The sequence below is a fragment of the Pteropus medius genome, unplaced genomic scaffold (genome assembly GCF_902729225.1).
Source record: "Pteropus medius unplaced genomic scaffold, Ma_sr-lr_union100, whole genome shotgun sequence".
Lineage (NCBI taxonomy): Eukaryota > Metazoa > Chordata > Mammalia > Chiroptera > Pteropodidae > Pteropus > Pteropus medius.
The window spans coordinates 2,903,098-2,922,623 of record NW_024346062.1 but is presented as its reverse complement, the minus strand read 5'-3'; the positions used below and the strand labels follow the sequence as shown (position 1 = coordinate 2,922,623).

At 37.6% G+C, this 19,526-nt stretch overlaps 1 protein-coding gene across 2 annotated transcripts in view; it reads right to left on the bottom strand.

The window, feature by feature from the left end:
- Positions 1 to 19,526, bottom strand: part of RASGRF2 (Ras protein specific guanine nucleotide releasing factor 2) — a 195,103-nt gene that overhangs the window by 112,114 nt on the left and 63,463 nt on the right. For both annotated transcript variants that reach the window (XM_039874956.1, XM_039874957.1), the window contains exons 3-7: positions 13,368 to 13,515; positions 10,942 to 11,031; positions 7,008 to 7,261; positions 4,247 to 4,326; positions 3,661 to 3,854 (exon numbers count right to left, since the gene is read on the bottom strand). In XM_039874956.1, coding sequence (XP_039730890.1) covers positions 3,661 to 3,854; positions 4,247 to 4,326; positions 7,008 to 7,261; positions 10,942 to 11,031; positions 13,368 to 13,515 — 766 coding nt within the window. The remainder of the gene's footprint in view (positions 1 to 3,660; positions 3,855 to 4,246; positions 4,327 to 7,007; positions 7,262 to 10,941; positions 11,032 to 13,367; positions 13,516 to 19,526) is intronic.

The window sequence follows — 19,526 nt, the reverse complement described above, 5'->3', positions numbered from 1 at the left end:
CCCTCTCTCCCTCCTGTAAGCTTCTCGCTAAAACGGCCTGTAAGGCTGTCCCACTTGGTGAAGGCTCCTGGGATAAGTATGCTTTCAGAAATCCCTTTTGTATAATCTCAAGACTGATAAAAGTTTGCCTCTAAGTTAGTAGTTTTACAAGAAAATTAAGGCAATCAACAGCTAATGTATTCAATTTTTGTAACGAAGAGGGCAGGAGTGGGAGAGCCTGCTACTTATAACGCACTGAAAACCCACAAAACTAAGTTTAGTCAATAGCTTCAGGATCCTCCCCCATTAATTAAAGCTATTTTAGAGAGCTCCTTGGCTAAGATAAAAGAGGATAGATTTAAAATTTAGTAACTAGCCCTTTCTACTTTCTAGTGCGGGCACAAACAAGACGGAAACTGCCAAGAAGCAAAGGGTGTTCTGCAGACAAGTGGACAGCTCTTCAAAAGCTCATCTGTATATTCAAGAGCTGATTATAAATCTATTCTCGAAAAAACCCAAGAATCATAGAAAGTACTATCTAGATGAATCGTAATTCTGCTTTCAATTATGGAACAATACTTGTCGCTTTACAGACATTAATTAGCTTGCTCTCCAATTATAGTAAATAGGCGGCTACTTTCTGGAGAACATCTAATAGCGCTGTTCTTGTCAGGAGCATTTTGTGATCGGCTTACCTATCGACTTATGAGCAGCTGAAGCCAACTGAAACAGTACCAGCCAAGCCACTGTCTTTGCTAAATAAAAATTATGCTAATGACTCCATTATTTCCCATAACAAATTTCTTGGCAACACTTGGAGTTAATTGTCTGACAGTTCAGTTGAGGATAAATTTATTGCATCATCCAAATTCTACAATCCCTTCATGTTTCCATAGTTTGAAATAGTTCATTAACAGCAGCAACAGACTTACTGGACAAAGGGCCCAGAACAGGTGGAATATAACACCTTTTTCTTCTACACATACACAAGCGAAAAGCTTCTGATCACCTCACCTTCTCTCTCCACCTGCACACCAACCTCTGCCCCATATCTAGGCTCAAAAAAAAAGTCTGGGCAGAGGCCCCTTGGCAATATGAACTAGGGTCTTCTCTTCCATTGGCACTATGCAAAAAAAAGTGCAGCATTCCAGCCTCTTGCCAAGGTGTCTGGCCTACAACAAGGCAGAAGTGCAAGGACCACTGCTAATTCAGAAGGAAGTGGCTGCATCTGGACCACCGGAGGGAGCAAATGCCTTCATGACTATTTTTATTTCATTAGTGAAAGGACCAAAAGGGAACATGGATCCAGTAAGCAAAAAACCTCAGGCTTCTACAAAGGGCAGTTTGCCCCCAAATGTTTCATATGGTCACTCCAGTGAGAGGGTAGGAGGGAGAGACACCATGTGAATAAGACAGAGGCGAGACATGAAGGAGGATGAGGCCCTTGGGCAGCAAATTCTGATGATTTCCCCTCTTGGTCTATTCAAAAGAGTTATAAGGAAGCAAAATAGTTATAGGTAAGCAAATAAATAAAGAACAAAATTCGATGCTCTTTCAATTTGCACATTTCTTGCAGTTGGACCAATTCTGGCTAAATTCTTTAAGTTTGAGGCTTTTCCCAGAACAATGGCTCTCATAAGCTGAGTCCTTTGGGTACCCTGATTTGGAAGAAGCCAGAGAATCTCAACAACTGACTGTTCTAAAGCTCAATTCCAGAGTTTGGGGCCACCGCAGTCTTGGTGGGGGGCAGGGTATGCACTAGACTAACGCCAGGCTCCTTGCACCACCACGTAGTTACCCAACACAAACTTTCAGAACCAGCCTAGTCTGCATAGGATCACAGAGTCAGAGAGGTAGTGCTCTGGGAGACAACTAGAACTCAGCTGCCTCAATTTCAAAATTAAGAAAAAGAGATTTAGATTGGTCCAATTATTTTCCCCAATACTATGACTGAAAGGTGAGCAATATATCCAGCTCTCCTCAGGATTCCTAGTCCAATGGTCCTTTTTTGACATTATGGGAATTCCTTGGGGTCAATCAAAACTCAAGTCTTCGTTATTGGGCTTAAACTCCAGGGGGAGGGAGAGCAGGGTGGTGGGAAAATATCGCAGCATTTTTTAAGAAATTCAAAGGCCTTTCCAAGGCTCTGCACTCACCGTTTTTGGACACATCACCTAAAGTGCAAGTGTACTTCTGCTACTTTAAAACACTGAGAGAGTCACACCAGGGAGCTATAAACGACTCTTGGAATGACATCTGTGGGCTGTCAGAAAGGGAGCTAGGAACCTCTCTGAATGTTTCATGTGTCTTTCACAACTCTACCTTTGTATGTTCACCTGAGCTGGGGCTGCTGAACAGACACAATTTAAGGTATTTTCAACATATTCTAGAGATAACTGCCAAAGATTCAAACAGAATCTCGGAAGAACATTACACTATGTAAAATAGTTTGTTTCACTTTAAATAAAATCTTCAGTTACGATTTTATATAAGGTTACCAAAAAAGAAACCTTGTTTATTATTTTGAAGTTTTCCTTGTAAAATATTTCCTCAGAGAGGCAAAGGGTTCAAATAATTCTGTTCTGATGAAAAAACACAATAACATTATAAAGTTTCACTATACTTAAGTTGTTTCAAATGCATCCTTTTGGTTTATAAAAATCTTCTATGGTGACTTCCAGAATTTCAAGCAGGATTGACAAACTTTAAGACCAACAATTACAAACCAGAGCAACATTTCTTTCTGAGGCTACAAAATGACTGGCCGGGGTCAGAGATGGCTGTCCGGGGCGACAAAGCTCCCCACAGAAACCTTAACACACATTAGCAGAATTGGTTTACCACACGACAATCTGCAGGGCTGGCCAGAAGCCCCACAAATTCCACAATGGGAACACTTGATGCTTTTCCAAAAGAACAGAATCAACACTTTTCAAAAGAACAAGCAATTCAATTTATATTTTGGCCTTTGCACTTCTCACTCGAGAACTCTTAATGGTAAAGCCCAGGATACAGGAAAGAACACAAGTGTACTTGGTCCTTTGGGTTGCTCTACTCCCAAGAAGTGAATGTCAAAACAAGCCCCAGCCTCCCTGCAGCATCCCACGGGGGCCAAGAGTCTCCAGGTCCAGCCAGTGCCTCTGACTTTTAAGTCTCCATGGCCTCTGTGGCTAGGTCCTCCTTTTACTCTCCAGAGCTCCAGCCAAAGGAGACTCAACATCAATCACAACAGGGTGGGGAGGATGGGCGGGAAAACAAAGGCTTTCTTAGCAGTCCACTCTACTCTTCGGGAGCCTTTTATGCAACTAGCATACACTGGAACATTTGCACAGCATCCTATTTCTGTAAACCTAGTAATATTTTTAAACATGCTGGAGGAGGAGACTTCATGGAAGAGGTCTGTGTGGAATTTTTCTGTAACAGGAAAATTGTGCTGCTTTTCAAAAAAATCATTCTTGATTTAATTGTCTCAAAAATGCCCGGTTGTCTCACATATACTAGACAGAGACAGAATGTGTGGTATAAATTTGTTTATCTCAGGGTCAAGTCAAGATGATAGATGATGCATATGTACCATAATTCCTCACAAGGTGTCCTTGCACATCTTGCTCTGGTCACACTAGATATCAGAAACATCAAGCTGGAACCAGTGACTTAGAAAATGCATCCCAGATGACTTACCTGAAACATCGGATAGGTCAAGAATGTTTCCAGCATTCTCCCCTCACAGGCAGGGTTGGCTTCATACTGCTTTAAGAGTTTGTCAAAATCTCTGTTTTGCTTACAATTGGCAAGCACTTGGAGGCTGTACTGGTGATTACGCACAAATTCTTGATAAATGTTCAGCATGGGGAGCAAAATATCAAACAGATCAGCTGGAAAGAAGAAGTAAACATGGCAGTTTCTTTTGGTGCTCAGTAAATTATCTAAGGTGCAGGGGTGATCACTCAATGGGAATGGCAGAGAGTGGATCCCAGCACCAGATGTCATGCATGCATGGGACCCCAGTCCAGATGCCTGAATGAGTGATCTGACAGAATGCTCCCGGGAGCAGAGCCTGACTCTGGTCCAGATGACTATGATAGGCCAGGGGAAAGGCAACCACTATGGCAGGGCCAAAGGCCAATGAGACAGACTCCCCATAGTTAAAGAAGCTAACAGATCAACAGGAAAACTCAACAGCTTTAGCTGAATAATGTCGAAGTTATTTTATTCTAACTGTAGCCATATTAAGAGAAAATCTTATATCACTAAAGCATGCACTTACCTAAAATTAAAGTAGGCCAGTTTGCTATCCTTGCCTTCAGTCCTTGATGAAATATTTCATGAAGAAACATGATTGTTTCACTATAAAAAATTCAAAAATTATGTAATTCAGTCCTGAGTGGAGCCATTGCCACCCAACGTGGGGAAGGAAATCTCCCTCCTTCCTCACAACAGAAAAAACTAGATATAATTTCATGTTATAGACTTCCACTCGTTACCTCCCTTTTTGCAATCATCTACAGACCCCCAGCCACTCTTCTAACACCTTGAGCTCTCAGCTCCCAGCTCACTGTCTGTCTTTTTTCCAATACTACCATCATAATTCTTGGTGACTCCAATATTCACACAAACAACATTCTAATATCCTGGCCTGTAAGGCTCCTAAACTTCTCTCTCCCAAGGATCTTAACCCATCTTAACACACACACACCACACACATTTTTACACTTTTTAAAAAAATTTACTTCCAGGTACCATCCTGTTCCTCTGCTCCTTTTTATAGCAACCCTTCTCTGAAAGAGTTTTCATTCTCTCCAATTCCAATTCCTTCATCCTCTCCTTAGTTTCCTCTAATCTGGCTTTGACCCCTCATTAAAATTACCAATAAGCTCCAAGTTGTTAAACCCACAGTCATTTCTCAGTTATCATTCTATTTGACTTTTTTGACAGTTCTTTATTCCCTCTCTACCATGGTCTCTAGGACCACCCATTCTTCTAGTTTTCATCCTGCAACTTTAATTGATCCTCTTTACTATCATATTATATCTCCTCTTCATCTTCCTAATCTCTTAGTGTTGGAAGAGGAACAGGGCTCAGTCCTTGTTCCTCTTCTCTCATTCATCTGTACACACTCCCTGAAATCTCATTCAGATGAAGAACTTTAAGTAGTATCCAAATGCTACTGGACTCCCAGATTTATATCTCCAACCCAGACCCCTACCTTGACCTACAGACTGATATCCAATTCCCGATCACTTGATTTCTCAATTTGGATGGCTAATAGAGTCTTGACAGGTCTCTTTGGATGGCTCATGCTCGAAAGGCCTAAGATAAAAACTCACATCTTTTCCTTAAAATCTGTTTGTGCCTCAATCTTCCTCCATTTAGTAAAAAGCAACTCCATACTTCTAGTTGTTCAGGCCAAAAATCTTGGACTCTTACCTGCTTTTTGTTTTCTCTCAAAATCCACATCAAACTCACCCACAAAACTTACTGGCTCTATGTTAAAAATATACCCAGAATCCAACCACTTATTATTTTCTCCATTACAATCATCTCTTGGTTGGATTATTATAATAACCACCTAACAAGCCTCCCTGCTATAATCATCTTTCACCTGGCTTATTGAAATAGCCACCAAACTGATTTCCCTAATGTCTATTCTCAACAGAGAAGCCAGAGTGAGCCTTTCCAAACATAAGTCACGTCTTCTCTGCTCAAAACCCCAGCAATGTCTCCCCATCTCACTTAGAGTAAAAGCAAATGTGTTTACAATGTCTTACTGTTAATGCTCTGACTTCTCCCCTTCATCCACACTGACCTTGGCAGTTTCTCAAACAAGCAAGCTAGGCCTGCTCCAGCCTTGGGCCCTTTGCACGGGCAGTCTCCTCTGATTCTATCACTTTTCCCCAGATAGCCACATGGCTTACTTCCTCACCAGCTCAAGTCTTTGTTCACATGTTAACTTATCTTTGAGGCCTTTCTGAAGACTAGTTATATTAAAAACAAACAAACAAACAAAAACTATGGCATATTCACATAATATAATATCGTGTAGTAATTTAAAAAATTAGAATCTTCTTTAGCTATCAATATGGAAAGATGTCCTGGATATATTGTTAAGTGAAAAAGGTAAGTGTATATTAAAGTATATCGCTTTTGTGTAAGAAGGGGAAAAATAAGACTCAAAATCCATATTTGATTGGATCTACATCAAGAAACACTGGCAGAATATATAAGAAACTAATTTAAATGGTTACATATAGAAAGTGCAGTGAGCAGAGACAGGCTAAGAGTGAGATTTCTAACTGTTGTTTGAGATTTCAATGTTTTGACCTTTGAGTATGTAAATGTATCATCTACTCAAAAACAAATAACTAAAATTTTAAGTAAAACCCCCAAGCACTCTTTTTCTCTCCTTATCTCCTTCACTTACTTATTTTTCCACAACAGTCATCACCACATAATATACTATATATTTCACTTATTCACTATTAATTGTCTGTATTCTCAAGTCAAAATTTAAGTTCCATGAGGCAGGGATTTTTTTTTTTTTTTTTTTTTTTATTCACTATATATAGATCGATCACTCAGCAAGTAGGAACACACGCCTACTCTCGTATATTATGAATTAAAGAGAATAAGTGACCCCACTAAGAGAGGAGTCTTGGGCCACCTCTGTGTTGCTTTTTTTTGTTCTTCCCAAAGTACTTTTGTATAAATTACTTGTAAAGACCCATTAATCACTCCATTTCCCTCAAATGAAGTTTCCCCAGTACACACACATACCCCCCCGCACACAATGCCAAGAGAAAATATGTCAAATAGAGAAGAAAAACTGAAAACTAGATGCCAAGATTCAAGGTAAAAATATGCTAATTTGGACTAATAATGAAACACAAATGATAGCTTTCTTATTTTCAATATTATGAACTCATAAAAGCGTATTTATGATATCTATTCTTTTAAGAGTAGAGTAAAATTCCTTTTAACAAAAACAAATGGGTTTTTCACATGACTCTTCAATTTCTGCCAACACAAACCTGTTGAGAAAAATACTGCTGACGTCATCGTGGCTGATGGGGGGCTTCTTGGAGCTGGCAGCCATTCGCAGGGGCCGGAGGAAGCCATTGACCAGGATGTAGAGCTGGTGAACATACTCCGACTCGGCCTCAACCATGGTGAACACAATCTGATTTCTCTTCCTCATACTTTCAGCATGAGGAGAACAAATATAATCCTGCACAATGGTCTTCCATTTCCTTCTACACAACCACCCTCTCATGAAGCTCTGAACCTGCAGGGAAAAACAAAAAACAAAAAACAAAAAAACAAGAAAAAAGAAAAGAAAAAATAAATAAAAAGAACCTCAAGGAGCTGTGAGACTGGCTTTCTTAAAAGTCTATCAGTAAGGGTGTCTGTCCATCCTGTGCCATATAAAACACTGCTCCTTCATTGGTGCACTAATAGTCCGACTATGAATACATAACGTCAGGCTTTCTGCAGAAAGCAGAAAAAAATATGATTTAAAAAATATTTTTTATGAGGTCCATGAGTTTCTTTCATAAGCTTATAGTGTTTAGATGTACCTATATGGACACCAGAATATAATAATATTACATATTTAGTCATTAACATTTAAGAAGGTTTCTTCTTTAACAATAAAAAATCAGATTTTAAAAAAATTTTAATTGTTATAAAAAACATAAAATTTAATATACATGTTAAGTATACAGTTCAGTAGTGTTATGTATGTTCACATTGTTGTATAACAGATCTCAAGAACTTTTACATCTTGCAAAACTGAAACCATATACCTATTACACAACAATTCTCCATTTTCCCTTCTCTCAGGCCCTGATAACCACCATTCTACTTTCTGTTTCTGAGAATTTGACTACTTTAAATTCTTCATATAAATAGAATCACACAGTGTCTGTCTTTTTGTGTCCAGCTTATTTTACTTAGTATAATATCCTCAAAGTTCTTCCATGTTGTAACATGTGCCAGGATTTCTTTCCTTTTTAAGGCTGAATAATATTCCATTGTACATATGTACTACATTTTTTATCCATTCATCTTTCAGTGGACATTTGGATTGCTTCCATCTCTTGCCTACTGTGAATAATGGCACAATAAATATGGGAGTGCAAATATCTCTTCAAGATCCTGCTTTCACTTCTTTTGGATATATGCCCAGAAGTGAGATTGCTGGATCACATGGTAGTTTTATTTTTGATTTTTTGAGGAACCACAAAAATTGAGCAGCAGTTGAATCATTTTGCAGCCTTAGCAACAGTGCACAAGAGTTCCAATTTCTCCATATCTTCATTAATATATATTAATTTTTTCTTTTTTGAGAACAGCCATCCTAATGGGCATGGGGTGATATCACATTGAGGTTTTAACTTGTATTTCTGATGCTTAGTGATGTTGAGCATCTTTTCATGTGTATATGAGATCTCCAAAGAGGATCTACAAATGGTCAATTGTATATCAGCTTTGAAGAAATGTCTATTCAACTCCTTTGTCCATTTTTAAATCAAGTCATTCAACTTTTGTTATTGTTCACTGTTGTTTTATTTTGTTTTTAAGTTTAAAAAATAAGTGTTAGAGATTAGTTCATCTGACTTCTTCCTTTTATATGTGAGTAAACTAAATTTCATGGTAAATCACACAGAAAGGAAAGCTACAGCCAGACTTGGTGCTCTTTTACCTGCCCTTTGTTAACTGTAAAGACTCTCTTTCACAGCCACATGGGCAAAACACACATTAATGATTTGCAATGGTGATTATTTTGTAAAAAGAAACATGAAATATAAAAATCAATTTTGTAGAAAATATGATAGCCTGTAAATTGATCTGAATTCCCTAGGTATGGTTTGAAAAATAATAGGCAAACCTGAAAAAGTGCACTGGCCTGTGCGTTTTAGCCAACAAACATCTACTGACCGTTGTTTCAGGGCCCAGGTAAATGCTTGCTGCTAAGCAGACAGGTATATGTCATAATACTTAAGCCAAAGGCTCTGCCATTAATCTGGTGGGCAACCTCAAACTCTGGTTCTCCATTTCCTTATCTTTAAAATAATCAACCAAAAAAATCTGAAGTCCTCTCTAAATATAAAAAGGTTATTTGATAATTAGGATTTGTTATATGTAAGTGGCAGGTTCAGCAACAAAGCAGATTGCAAATTCATAAATAATTAAAAACATTAAGTCACTACCCAATCTTCTTTAGTATCACAGTTATCTATTCAACACATTCTTACACTTTTTTTTTCATACTATTTCACCCACATAGTCTAAATTATCATGTATTTAAACAACTACTCTTCATTTGCAATGTTTAAAATTCTCTCATTTACCTACCAATATTGTCAGCATACTGTCAATTTTCATACAGGCATTCTTACAGTTGATGTACGCCCCAAAATAAAAATTAACCATATTTTAATAGAATTATGTGGGGAGAATTATATGTATATTATTTGGAAAAATCTAATGGGAAAATTCTGTGAATTTTAACCAATTTTAATTTTTAATCTCTTGAAGTTAAAATGTTATGTTGATATTTGCCAAGATCAGAATAGAGAAACTAATTCATCTGTAAGCACCCCTTTCCACACACACACATTAGTTTGATTTTGGAGAGAAAGAAAAAGAATTAATATTAAAGCCTATTTAATGAGTTTTAAAATAGTTTTTTTAATTACTTCTATTAATAGGAAGATAGAAAATGTAAAAAGTACTTATCATCATTCTTCTATTTAACAGAAATATTTTCAAAGTTCAACTTAATTGAATTTTGTGTTAAACACAACCTTTCCATTTACTTGGACAGGTGTTGCCTGCTGAGCAAAAGCTAAAGCTGGTTCACTCACTTCCTAACAGACCAGTTTCTACATCTGGACTGAGAATTGTATTTTACTGATATCTTTAATAGTATGCAACTGCACACTATTAAAAAAAGGCAACGGTATTAATCCTGTAACACAATAACATAAACCAAATTCAATTTAAAACATTTTAAGTTCTAAGAAAGCAATTATTTTTCTTTTTTTGCTTTTTCATTTTTTAAAAACTGAAAACATTGCAACATTTCAAATTCTGAGCAATAGTAAAATTTTGTTACAATCGAAGGGGAATAATTATTTAGCATAGAAAAACAGGATTAAGAAAGAGTTAAGAACAATTAACAATAATTGTGCTTCGGATAAACCTCACTGGCTACAATACTGCCACTGAGCAAAGCTAAAAGTTAAGAACAAATAAAGATTCAAAAATGTGTGTCCAAGAAAAGGTCATTAATGGTGAGGTTTTTCACATAATGTTAACAAAGCCGAGTAAGTGCTTTACACAGAACGATTAAGATTATGAAACTCAAAACCTGGATGACATAAAGCAAATGCAGCAAACTAGACCGGGTGCCAGTGTCTGGTTAATTGCAAAAGTTGTACAGTTATAAATAACAGTAAGATACAAAGATCCGCTGATTATGTGGTTGTTAAACAAGAAAGAAATGATAATAAACCAGAAATCTGAGCAGATGTAGTGATTTACTCAATCTTCTCATATGTTCGAAAAAATTTTTCTAAATAAACACTAAAGACTATGGCTAAAAGAAATGTTTTTGAAATGTAATTTAAAAAAATACTCCCCCAATATATGAAAACAGCACAAAATCAGGACGTTAAACAGCACTTAATTAACCCAACTGAAGAACACTGATACCTTGATGTCTGGTTTGGGCATCCTTCCCAGTGAGTCTAAAAGGGGATTCCCAGCACTGGAAAGAAATCTCTGAAACTTTTCCAGAGAAGTAGCCATGTCTGGATCACTCTGAAGGGCAAGTCTAGGAGCCATTAGAACAGAAACACCAAGGTTGTTCTCAGCTCGGGGACCGGGTGGCAGACATTGTTACAGAACAGAAAACTGCTCACGGTGCTCCTCCAAAGCCAGAAATCCACAATGTCCTACCTTTTTAATCTTCTTGATGTCTGGATCCTCATCTTCTTGATTGCTTTGGTAAGGCCTCATTCGTTCCTTGGTTTTATTAAGAGCGATAATCTATAACACAGAATAGGTCTATTTCATAATTTGGAAAATAATGAATTATAGCCATAACCCACAGGAAGTTATGCCTACAAGGTCAATTATGAGATCCTTAAAAAACATTCACGTTTTAGGCACTTTCTCTGCCTTTACTGCCCATGAACTTCACTCCCAGCCTGTTTTGTTTAGTTTTATTCAACTAACAAAAGTGCTTACGAGAAGTGACTGGGGAAAGCGTGAACTGGGATCTGGTTTGGAAGAAATGTTAGCCCAAAGTTGGCCTGGATTGTGAGCGATGACCAGGCCAAGGCCTTCTCAGGAGCTCAGTGACATGTCAGCCATCTGAAGGCAGCTGCCTATACTGATTGCCCTCTGGTTTCCAAATGCAGTGACACTCAGATCACAGCTCTTGATTCCCCTATGGGAATAATCAGCCTGTGGCCTTTCGAGCACACACAGTATGGTAGACTCACAGATCAACTTGGGAAACAGTAACTGCAAAGGGAACTTCAGAGCCCTGTGCTGGTCCCAAACAGCTAAGAAAAGGAAAAACAGCTAAAAAGAATTGAAATAACCTGAGATCTCTGAGATCTCTTTATATCTCCAGTGCAGATCTGTGACCTGTGAAGAGCAACTCAAGACCAGATGGCCTCTCAACTCCACTTAGTAATAAAGTTCTGTATACTACCACTCAGTTGCAGACTCTTAACAACCATAAGAACCTATACAGATTTACTAACAACCAAACACAAAGTTAAGAGATTGTAACTGCCCCCTCTGACCTGTCTTTACGTTTTATCTCCAATACCAAATACACATCTCTGCCATCTTCTGGAAGGGACGTGGGAAAATAAAAGGAGGAAATAAATTATGGCTCCTGTCAAATGACCATACAAGACATACCTGCTACTGACAGTTTTTAGCTGCCATCTATATTTAGACTAAAAAGAACATAGTGGAGACAGATAAGCACACACAAATAAATACTGGGGAGTATCACTTGGTGTTGAGTTTCTCTTACGGAGTAAATACCAACCTCTTTCACTTAGCAGACAAGCATCTGCTCTAGCTAACTGTGACACAGAAAGAACACAATAATTTTGTTTTAAATTACAGTGCCTGATATAGTCTTTCAAAATGCAGGTTTGTTAAGTTTTCTCTTGTTGTTTTCACTATATCAGATTTCAGAGTTGAATCAGGAAGTTGACAACACTAATGATATGGTGAACACGGTCTGCAACTTATCACCACCAGAGAAGCAACCAGATCCCAGATAGAACCAGCTTCTCTACCCATGCTCTGTCCAGTGGAGGTCATGTACACAGGCAGGGGGAGTGAAAACTCCTCACAGGATTCAGTGTATGTCTTAGTGGAAGCTATGGGGAAATGAAGGAAAAAATGCCGAATGTCGGGAAAGTGACAAGAAAGTTGCCAAGGCTGAGAAGCCTGAATTGTTTCTGCCAATAAGAATACAATTAGTAGTTTCATTTGTCCTGTTATTCTCTTTGAATCTAAGAGGATACTAATGCCATTGCTGATTAGAAAAAGGGGAAAAACTGTTTTCTACATTCCTCTTCAATTCTTCAGTTATTGATCACTTCCCATGAGGAATAACAGAACAGCAAGAAAAGATATGTAAATACCTTTCCGTATATAGACAGAGGTACCTCAGAGAGAGGGAGGACCCAGGCACAACGCCATGGCGCAGACTCCATGACCACCTTCTACTCTCACCTGGCATCAAGTTCACTAACTGTGGTGCAGGGCCTGAGAAGTTCATACTGAAGGAGGTGAAGGGAGAAGTAGAAGGAAGCAGGATTCGAACTTCAGGAAAAAATGCACCCTAGCAATTCATAAGCTAAATGTTTTATACTTTAACACAAACGTGTTTTTCAAAATTCTAGAGGCGAGACAGTTGGGCTCCCTAGATCTAGAAAAAGTTAAATTGTTCTGAATTCATTTTTGGTCATTCCTTAATTGTCAGTGGGACTTTAACTGAATCTATGACAGACTCACGATTTCTATTACTATAAGAGTCAATCTGGAAACAGTTAAATATTATAGTCAATTCTTGAATACCTAATCGAATGAAGGACATCAGGAACACAAATAATAAAAAATAGCTGATAACCCTGATATTTTATTGAAGTATACTTACCTCATCCTAAATAGACATTAGATTCATGTCTAACCATGTATGTGTTGATGGCAGAGGAACTAAGTTTGGGATTAAAATTTTACTCAGATAGGCCTTAAGTAATCAGAGCAAGCATGACAATAAACATGAAAAAATTAGAAGGAATGACAATAAACATGAAAAAATTAGAAGGAATCCACCAACTGGGAAATACCTCTGATTTAAGCCTTTCAATTTCTGTATCTTGATCTTCAAGTTGATGCCGTAGTTGGTTAGCTGCAATTTTTTCTGTCTCTACGATCTGAACTAGATGAATGTACTTCTGCATTAATACTTCCCTCTCAATCAAAATGTCTGCATAACTTGAGAGAAAATTATAGTTAGTCATTGAGATATTGTTCTACTATAGAAAAACACACACTACATTTTAAAAAGAAGCCATGAACATAGTTTGTTTGGCTAACTCTACTTTATATAAACATTAACTTTGGCTTACTTTTGGCATCCTTTAACTATACAGAATTTGAATGATTATCATTTTACATATTTTTTCCTAAAGGTTTATTTAATGATGGCTGCCACCCACAATTTTATCATATAAGTGAGAGAAGTGCCAAGGAAATCTACTGTTTTATAAAGAAAATAGTACATCTTTTTTTTAACAAAGAAACTGAAGTCTCTGAATTGATGGCACATACTTGGTTTCCATGAATGATATTCAAAATACTTCACAAGGTAAGGCACTAGCCAATCAGGAGAGAATTGCCACTAAGAATAAATGCAGCAACCATCAGATCGGGAAATGGCTAGAAAGAACTAAGATGACTGTACCAGAAACCACCAGCCCTGCTTGGCTCTCTTTACAGTTCAAGACCACTGACTACCTTTTTTTTTTTTTAATTAATTAATTTATTTCTTTACACATAACTGAAGTGATGTTACAGTACATAAGTTATTTAAAACTGTGCAGTAATGTGTTGCAAAATAAATTATCTAGAAGGCAGCAAAAGTACATTGTGAATGTGTTCTTTCCAAAACTAACAGAAGAAAAATTCTCATTCTGGGAAAAAAGTATAGATTCTTTGGGCCGTAACTCCAACAATCCAACCTATGTCTATTTTTTTTTTTTTTTTTACCAAATGTAGTAAAGGCAAACTCTCTCCGATTTTTATTGATTATGTCATTCTGTGGCATCTAAAATTTTGTCTCCAGATCTTCTTGCACTATTCAGGGTGGTAAAATGTATGTTCCTCCAGTCACATAACCGTTCTCAAATGGTATGATAATAGCAATAATTAACAATAGTTTTTATTTATTGAATGTGTAGGATGTATCATATACACTCTCATCTTATCTACCCAGCAACACAAGAGGATAGGCTTTATCATCATGATTGTATAGAGAAAGACTTTGATCCTCACAGAAGTCACACAGCTAGTAGGTGGCAGAGCTGAGATTCAAATCAAGGTCTGTCTGATTCTCAGCCCATGTTCTTAATCACAAACTAAACTATATCTCTAATGAGAAACAGCACACTGGATATAAATGAGAATGTTGCAGCAGACATGTTTTGAGGTATCTGCTCCATCATCCACTCATTTACTTCTTTGTGAACTTGGGCCCTGGCAGTCATGTTTGTACCACAAAGCCTGCCCTCATGACCACATTAAACTGGTCTAAAAAGAGAAAACCGGCCTGAGCTAAACCAATTAGATTCTTTTTCTTTAGAATCTGGGATTGTGCTTCTGATCTATTTGCTTGAACTGGGATGATATCAACTTGGAAACTCAGGTTGCCACTGTTGGGTCGCTATATTTGGCCACCTCTGTGCCAAAACAAAGTGAGTCTCCTAAGAGAGAAAAGAATAGCACATGTTCAGAACAGCAGAGGAAAAAGAAACAGAAAGTCTGAGACAGAAAAGTAATGACTACCTGGTTCCTGTCAGCTTTCTAGTTTTGGTTCCAGACTCTCATAACAGCTGAATATAATTTTTACCCTTAGGTTCAGTAAGATATTGCAGTTTCCAACTAATAAATTATCTTTTTAACCTAATTTGAAATTTGAAATAAGTCTATGTTACTTGGAAGTAAAGGAGTCTTAAGACAATTCTAAAATCACAATTTTAGTTCAATTATCTCAACATCCTCAGCACTTACATCATATGTGCTATTAGTGTTAGGGGAAAAAAAACAGTGTCAGCAATATTTTTAAGTCATTAAATTATCTTAAGAGAATAGAAAGAAAAGCTGTGTAAGTTTAAGTGAGAGGAAGGGAAAAGAAGAAAAAAGAGCAGAATCTTCACATAAATGTGCTTTTGAGAATTTTTAAGGGAAGAAGTATTAATAGAGCATGAGAAAGGTAGTTTTATAATATAAATTTTGCCTTTCCTCATCAATTTTACTAGAAATATGCCAAATTTATTACAATTATATTAGATCAGCATTAGGTATAAAAATAGTATTTTATTTTCTCTTATAAAATGAAAAAATCCATCCAGGATATGCAGCTGAGTTCATGTAGACTGATCACTGACATTAGCCTACCCTCAATTGCAAGGTCCCATCGAAATGCTGTGAAAATTGTTTTCTGTGTGAAGAATGAAACCATACAGCATTATAAAATGGGGAAAAATGCCATTAACAGACCACGAAGTTCCATGAAGAAAAAAAAACAAGTGGAATCAGAGCGATGGGAAGATTAGAGGAAACCACACATGCAGACACCTTGCATATAAACATGGTTCCCACCAGGAGTGGCCAGAGAAGCTTCAAGTTCAAATCTACAAATACAAAGAACAGGATTGCAGGTGAGGGGATGATCATTTGGGCATTTCATTAAAGTGCTTTCAGGACATCTGGAAATTAGGCTTCTCTTTTTCCCAACACCCAAAATGAAAAAAAGGCACAGCTGGCAGCAGTGATATGCCCTCAAGTCACAACTCAAGCTCTGCTTTCTGTAGGAAAGGTCCATCTTCCTAAAAAAGGCTCCTAACTAAAGACGCTGGACTCAGAGAAAACAGAGCTTGACTTTACTCCAGACATCCACTGCAGGCACAAGGGAGAACCAAAAAAGGAAAGGTATTAAGAAGGGCTAGAAGAGAAGAACACCGCGTTAATTTCCTACTGTATAACAAATTTCCACAAACTTAGTGGTTTAAAACACATACGTACTACTCAGAGTTTCCATGAGTCAGGAGTCCAGGCTCAGTTTACCTGAATTCTCAGCTCAGGGTCTTGCAAGACTACAATCAAAGTCTTGGCCAAGGTACCTTCTCGTCTAGAGCCTTGAATAGGGAAGAACTCACTTCTAAGTTCATTCGGGTTGTTAGAAAAATTCATTTTCTTGCAGCTATAGAACTCATGTGATTTCCTTCTTCAAGGCCGGCAGGAGAACATCTCTGACTTCGGGAAGGCCCCAGTCCCTCTCTGCAGGCTTTTTATGTGATTAAGTCAGATCCACTCGGGAAAATCTGCCTTTTAGTTAATTCAGAATCAACTGGTTTAGGACCATAATTACATCTGCAAAATCCCTTTTCCGTTGTCATATAAGGTAACCAAATCAAGGGAGAGACCATCCCAGCAAGTTTGCCACATACTGGTGGCTGGTAACAAGTCACAGATTTCACCCATGCATACTAAAAAGTACGGAATCATACAAGGGGAGTCCCAGCCTACCTTCCTGCTGTCTACCCAAAAAGAAAACCTACGTATGTGATACAGACCTTGCATTCATAGTCACAGAGTAAACGCAAGCCAGCTACCTGTAATAACCCACAAGGTCCTTCATTAGAACAAAGATCACTAGACACCTAAGAAAACCAATGCCCTCCCCGGCAAAAAAAGTTTTTTTCAGTAGGCAGCACATAGGATGGTCTTTAGTGATCCCTGGTCGTATTTATGTCCTTATGGCATCCCTTCCTCTTGAGTGTGAGCTGGACCTATGTAACTCACTTCTAATGAAGAATTATGGCAGAAGTGATGGAATGGCACTTCTAGGATTAGTCTACAGGAAGACTCTGGCTTCCATCTTGCTTGCCATCCCTAGCTACTGTCTTACTGGTTTGCTCTGGCAGAAGCCAGTACTATGTTGTGAGCTGCTCTGTGGCCAGGTTCACAGAGAAAGAAACTGACAGAGGCCTCTGGCCAACAGCTGATGAGGAACTGGAGTCTCAGTCTAACATGATAAGGAACTGAATCTGGGCAACAACTGCATAAGTGAACTTGGAAGTGATTCCTGTCCCAGTTTAGCCTTCTGATAAGACTGCAGACCTAGCTGACATTTTGATTATTGCCTTGTGAGAGACCTTTGAGCAGAGGCACCCAGCTCAATCATCCATGGATTCCTGACCCACAGAAACTGTAGGGAGATAATAAATAATTTACTGTTTCAAGCATTGTGAATCAAATGGTTAAACAGCAACAGATATTAAATATAGCCCCAAATGAACAAACAGAAAGACACTAGAGAAAACAAAGCTAATTCAGGCAACAGAGATTTATTATCTTCAGAGAGAGATGGAATTTTATCAGAGCCCTAAGGCAAAAAGGGACTTCCATGGAAAAGAATTAATTGGATAACAAGGAGAGCCCTTAAAAACAAACAAAAAAAAAGATTATTAAAATTTTACAAGTCAATGAATGTGCTAATCAATAAACCAGGCATGCCCAAAAGCTAAGCTGAGTGGTTTGAGAGATACAAAGAAAAATACAAAGAGATTAAAAATATGAATGAAAAATTGAGCAATATGGAGTATAAATCCAAGAGGTCTAATATCTATCTTATGAGAATTCTTGAAGGGAGAGAAACTTAGGTCGTGATGAGAAGGAAATAATCAAGAAATAGGAGAAATCTTCCCTGAACTGAACATGGCATAGTTCAAAGAGAAAAGATAATCCACATGCCAGACAGTGTAAATGAAAACATTTCACACCCTGACATATCCTGATGAAATATCAGAGCTCTAAAGGTAGAGAAAAATTACAAAAGCTTCCAAAGAAAAACCATAGTTATCTAAAGAAAATGAGAATCAAGCTGACACATACTTCTCAATAAATAACCTGGAATGCTAGATCACAATAGAAAGTTGAAGGAAAAATATTTTTAAATTCCTACCCCAGGTAACTGATCAACTGATCAAGTGCCAGTTCCAAGCGAAAGCAGTTTACTAACCTCCACATTTGCTATAGGAGAAAAATTATGAGGAGGTTTTCCAACCAACAAAACAAAAACAAAGACATAAGATAACATGGAATGCAAGAATACAAGCCAGATGAAGTCAAGGAAGCTAGAAAGAAATGAAAAGTTAACACAGGCAAGATTCTCCTTCAAGGAGCAAAACCTCGATTGCACATGATTACCTTTTTTTTTTTTCTCCATGGAACCAAACACCAACCTTGACACTTTAGTACATAATATTTGTATAACTGTGATGTAAATGCCTCTTATTGTTTTGTAACTTTCGGAATCAACAGAAGCTCAATTAAATTTAGAGCACAGACATAAATGTTTAAAATTTATCAATAAAAAATAAGTAATAATAATGGTAGAAGAGGGAACATGATTCTAAAGCACAAAGGGCTCTGTAGACCAATATAAAATCTCAGGTTTTCACCCTGCGTAAGATGCTGAGCTGTGATCAGAGGTGTGGCAAGATCTGGATCCCACTGGCCACTGTAATGGGAAAAGACAAAACTGCGGGTTACAGTGAGGAAGACCATTGGAGGCTCCACAATAATCCAAGCAAAAGTGTTAAAGATTGGTCCAGCACCTGACACGGGGCCTGGCACAAAACAGTCATTCAAGTGAAATGTCACCGTCAAATGAAAAAAAGTCATCTAATATGATTTATTTTGCATGGTTTATTTTTCTTCACATAGTTTTCATCTCTTATAATTTTAAAGTTTTTCAACTTATCTCATTGGGTGTCCTTAGATTACTACTCTTACTGAGCTATCCTCTTGACTCTATCTCACAAAGCTTCCTTTATGTCCTCCTCACTAGTAAATGAATGTCTACTCCAGGACTGTGCCAAATCGAATGAACACGCATGCATGGTTTCCCTTCAATGTAAGAATTTTCAGAGCACTGGTGTTTCTATTCTACTGTATTCCCAATACATGTTTTATCTGATGAAATTTTCCAGTTGCTAGATGATGCTCAAGTTTAAGGTTTTTTTTGCCTAATCTATTCATTATTTCTATTTGGTTTGTTTTTCACTTAATTTAATGGCCACTGCCGAGGGAAATAATAAAATTAAACCATATAAATCAGCATGATGAAAACCAACTCATCTATTGAGCACCAACAGATGGCAAGTTTGAGGCATACACACACACACACACACACACACACACACACATACACATATATATAC